This window comes from Hordeum vulgare, chromosome 6H, assembly GCF_904849725.1.
Source record: "Hordeum vulgare subsp. vulgare chromosome 6H, MorexV3_pseudomolecules_assembly, whole genome shotgun sequence".
NCBI lineage: Eukaryota > Viridiplantae > Streptophyta > Magnoliopsida > Poales > Poaceae > Hordeum > Hordeum vulgare.
The window spans coordinates 230950715-230954758 of record NC_058523.1 but is presented as its reverse complement, the minus strand read 5'-3'; the positions used below and the strand labels follow the sequence as shown (position 1 = coordinate 230954758).

At 43.6% G+C, this 4044-nt stretch overlaps 1 protein-coding gene across 1 annotated transcript; it reads left to right on the top strand.

Annotated features, from left to right (window-relative positions):
- Nucleotides 1–282: 282 nt before the first annotated feature.
- Nucleotides 283–2035, top strand: LOC123401838. The gene is made up of 4 exons (XM_045095691.1): nucleotides 283–429; nucleotides 810–933; nucleotides 1061–1676; nucleotides 1756–2035. The coding sequence occupies exons 1-3, from the start codon at nucleotides 370–372 to the stop codon at nucleotides 1186–1188; spliced, it is 312 nt and encodes a 103-aa protein (XP_044951626.1). The 5' UTR covers nucleotides 283–369; the 3' UTR covers nucleotides 1189–1676; nucleotides 1756–2035.
- The last annotated feature ends 2009 nt before the right edge of the window (nucleotides 2036–4044 follow it).

The following is a 4044-nucleotide window of genomic DNA, read 5'->3' as shown; positions in this document are numbered from 1 at the left end:
AGTGATATTAAGACGTGAGCGCGATGATTGGCCATTTGGAGTTTCTTCTTCTTTCTCTTCATCGATCTAGGATGGGTTCCAGGTCGTCAGCCTGGGATAGCAAGGATGGACGTCGTTCTTTTATCGTTTGTTTTCGTCCGTAGTCGGACCCTGCTCTTCTTCATGATGTTTATGTATTGTACTGTTGTGACTCTGATGTAGCTTGTGGTGAATGTAAGCCAATTCCATATATCTCATCTTTTCAGTACATGTACTTGTAATGATATTCATTCTTGCAAAACAACGAGATGCGCTTTTATCCCTGTCAAGGCCCTCATGCCAAAATAAGGATAAGAACACATCTTGGGCATTACAGTCCAGTTGGAGCTAATGACCGGACGACTGAAGGAGGCATATAGCGCTAGTGAAGCCCTAGGGAAGAACATTTGGGTAAGTACCCTTGTGAATGTTGATATCAGTCGAGAGTTTTTTTTCCTTTGTATGTATTTTTGTTTTATTCGCAAGTGGGTTTGCACGGAGCACACCCACTCGATGTTCCATGCCAGTGGGGGCACGCTGAGTGCACCCGCTGGGTGTAGTCCCCGAGACTGTCATCGAATGAAGTAGCCAGCAGTAGTATTAGTTCATATTTTGATTTGACATAGATTCTTAGGGTACATAACCTTTTCTATATATCTTCATCTCTCTAGTGAGGGCACTGAGCACACCCACTGGGTGTAGTCCCCGAGAGTGTCATCAACTGAAGCAGTCGGCGGTAGTCTTAGAGTTTCCATTGCTAAATTTTGACTAATTGTGTTTTCTGCTCGCAGAATGTATGTGAGCTCGGGAGCCGTTATGATGCCATGGATAAGAAGGTGTGGAATGTGCGCCTCAGCCTCGAAGTCGAGAAAGACAAAAGCGTGCGCCTGGAGCACGAGAAGCGCTCACTGGAAGGTAAGCACTTTACATCCGACTAGCTTAGTATTTGTTCTCTCTCCCTGTCCGACTGGGGCTATTTTACGAGATGTCCGTAGCGAAAATTATCAAATTGATGAGAGGCTGAAGAGTTCTATTTCTTTAGTTACCATGAAAGAGGCCCTTGAGAAGAGGGACAATGAACTGGCGTCCGCTTGGAAGGAAGCCAATCATAAGACCAAGGCGGCCGGCGGCAAGTTGAAGTCGGTCGCAAAACTGAAGGAAGAAAAGTAAACCTTGGAAACTGCCGCGAAGAAGTCCGCTGAGGAACTTGTTGTACTGAAGAAGCACTATGCCGAGTGGGAATCTAAGTTTAAGCATATCATAGCCAAGAAGCTTGAACTGGAGCAGTTCATTGAAGACTTTGGTAGGGACATGAGCGAAAACCTTAAATGTACGTCCCCGACCCGAGTGATTCTCACATTGTCTTGGCAACTTTCGAGTGATATTTGATTTATTTTGTCAATTAATTTTCCATATTTATGCTTCAACATCGACGAGGAGACTGAGAAGATCGAGAGGGAATTGGATCCATTGCGGGGGATTCTCAGGGACAGCTCGGCTCCGTCCCTTCTCCGTTTGGAGGATCGTATCGAGCAGGTGCTCGTCCATTTCAAGTGGCTCAGTTCAGCTATCTCGGAGATCAATCGAGAAGTTTCCCCTGGCGAGGAATTCTCAAAGGACTTGTAGGCCATCATCGACCAAGTGAAGGAGGTTGCCAGGTGAGTGCAATCTTGCAAGAAGTCAGTAGACCACACGAGAGTTGACATCATCCTCTCACTTGTCTGCATTCATTGCAAGGGAGTGGACGAGGAGAAGATGAACAACCTCAATGTCGCCAATAGGAAAAACGCCAAGTTTGAGGACTTCATGGAGATCTTCATGGAGGCTGCCACTCGGATCGCACACGGGATCGACATCGACACTTTCCTTGAAGATGTGGTTCCATTGTCCTCCGAGTGATCCTCGAATAGAAGAGTTTAAATTTGATTTGCCTAAGTATGCCGAGTGGTTAATGCAACCTTAAACTCTAAGTAAAGCTCATGTAATTTCATAATATCCTGCTGCATCCTTGATTTAACATGCTTGTGGTTGTCATTTGCATACATTTTGCATTCATGACATATTCATCTTGTGTTGGTTATATCGTTTAGTCCTTAGCTCCGTTTTAAATGATCTATATATGTAAATCGACTGGAATGACGTGTAGAATCACATGCTGCAATTTATTTTCCTACTTAATAAATATAAAATGTGTTTAGTTCACATCTGGATCAATTTAGAAATTAACTTATAGGGTCGCTTCAGAAATACTATAAGTTGTTTCCGACCTCATTTAAAATTCCTCGATAGTATAGTTTATTTATGCTTCACCTCTTGTCCTGTTTAACAACATTTAACGTTGTCGTGTACCTAAACGGGAGTGAACTAAGTAATTCAAATGTGGAGTTTCATCAATATGCAACTCATTGCATATTGAGCTTCACTTAATGTGTAGAAGTTGATTGTTGTACTTTGTCATGCCTTGCATAACTAAATGGACATACATCATTTTTGTTTGTGCATCATGGCATGCATATGTTGTGGTGTTTATCATGTGTTGATTGTTTGTTTCCGGATTGTTTCTTCTCGATAGAGTTTCGAAACCGCTTCGGAGTGTGAGGATTCGTGCATCTACATTGGTTCGTCTACTTCACGGATTCATTCTTCTTCCAAGCGGGTATTAGGCAAGATGATCATTTCCCTAGATACCATTACTATCATTGCTATGCTAGTTGCCTCGCTTTTATCGTTATGTCTCTTTACCTACCACTTGATTGTCAAGACTCCCAACATTGCCATGAAAAGCCTCTACCCCCCTCCAAATCCCAGCAAACCTTTGTTTGGCTATGTTACCGGTTGCTCAGCCATTCTTATAGCGTTGCTAGTTGCAGATGTAGGTTGTTTCCTTTTGCTCGGTGTTTTGTTCCACATTTACCGCCCTAGTTACTTGTTTATCGGTGTTATGTTCCATATTGAGTGCTTCTAACATGGTTGGGGTTGTTATGGGGAACCCCTACATAATTCGTTTTAGTTTAAAACTCTTCCGGCAGGGCCGAACTTTGGTACTACATTTGCCTAATAATTAATGAACCCGCATAGCGAGTAATTAACCCATGGATAATTAATCAACAACCCAGGCCAGTGCTCTCATGAGTGTTGTTGAAACTGAGCGATGTCCGGCGCCCCCTGGTCTCTCGGGGTCTCAGCCAACCCGATGTCAAGCTCATCCGGTCGTGCCCTGAGAACGAGATACGGGTCTCCTATCGAGTTTGTCGGCATGCCGAATGACCTTGCTGGATCTGTTTTACCTTTTACAAAATATCTTGTGCACCGGGATTTCGAGGATACTTTGGGCTATCTAGTGGCCGAGGTCTTCCACCGAGATTCCGAGGAGACTACGAGTTTTCCGTGGTTGAGGTTTTCCATGCAGCTTGTGGCTAGTTTGTGATGGATGAGTTGGAGCAACCATGCAGGGTTAAATCTTTCTGAGAGTCGTGCCTGCTGTTAGAGCATATTTATCCATATGTGGTTTTGGTAATTGATGAAAATTCCTATGGACTAATGGTTGCCTTAAGTTAGATTTGTAGAATTTGTCCATTGGTACTTCTTGAAGTCCATCTGTTGGTTTCAAGGATTTTATATGATGACCAAGGTTGTATTCAAGGCTTTATCCAAAGATTGGTCATAAAGACACAAGGTTGATCAAGACTAAGTCAAATATCAATCAAGTTTCTCAACACACAAAGCGTACAAGATGTACCGAGAGGGATCAAGCGATCCCATGGGATGGTAAGAATTGTCCATTACGCTTGTGTACTAACCCATGGTCTTCGTGAGAGTTCTATGTGGGGTTAGGTGTGTTTCCATGGGTGTGCGTCAAGAGGAAGATCTCGTACAACCCATGAAGGATGACATCAAGTGGTGATAGTCATCAAGATTGCGGTGTGCAAGTTCAAGTGGAGCATCATGAAGATATCATGCTTGAAGCTTGCCGTCATTGTGGTGGCAGTGGACTTATGAAGATGTGCTTAAGAGTGGCTCACCCAT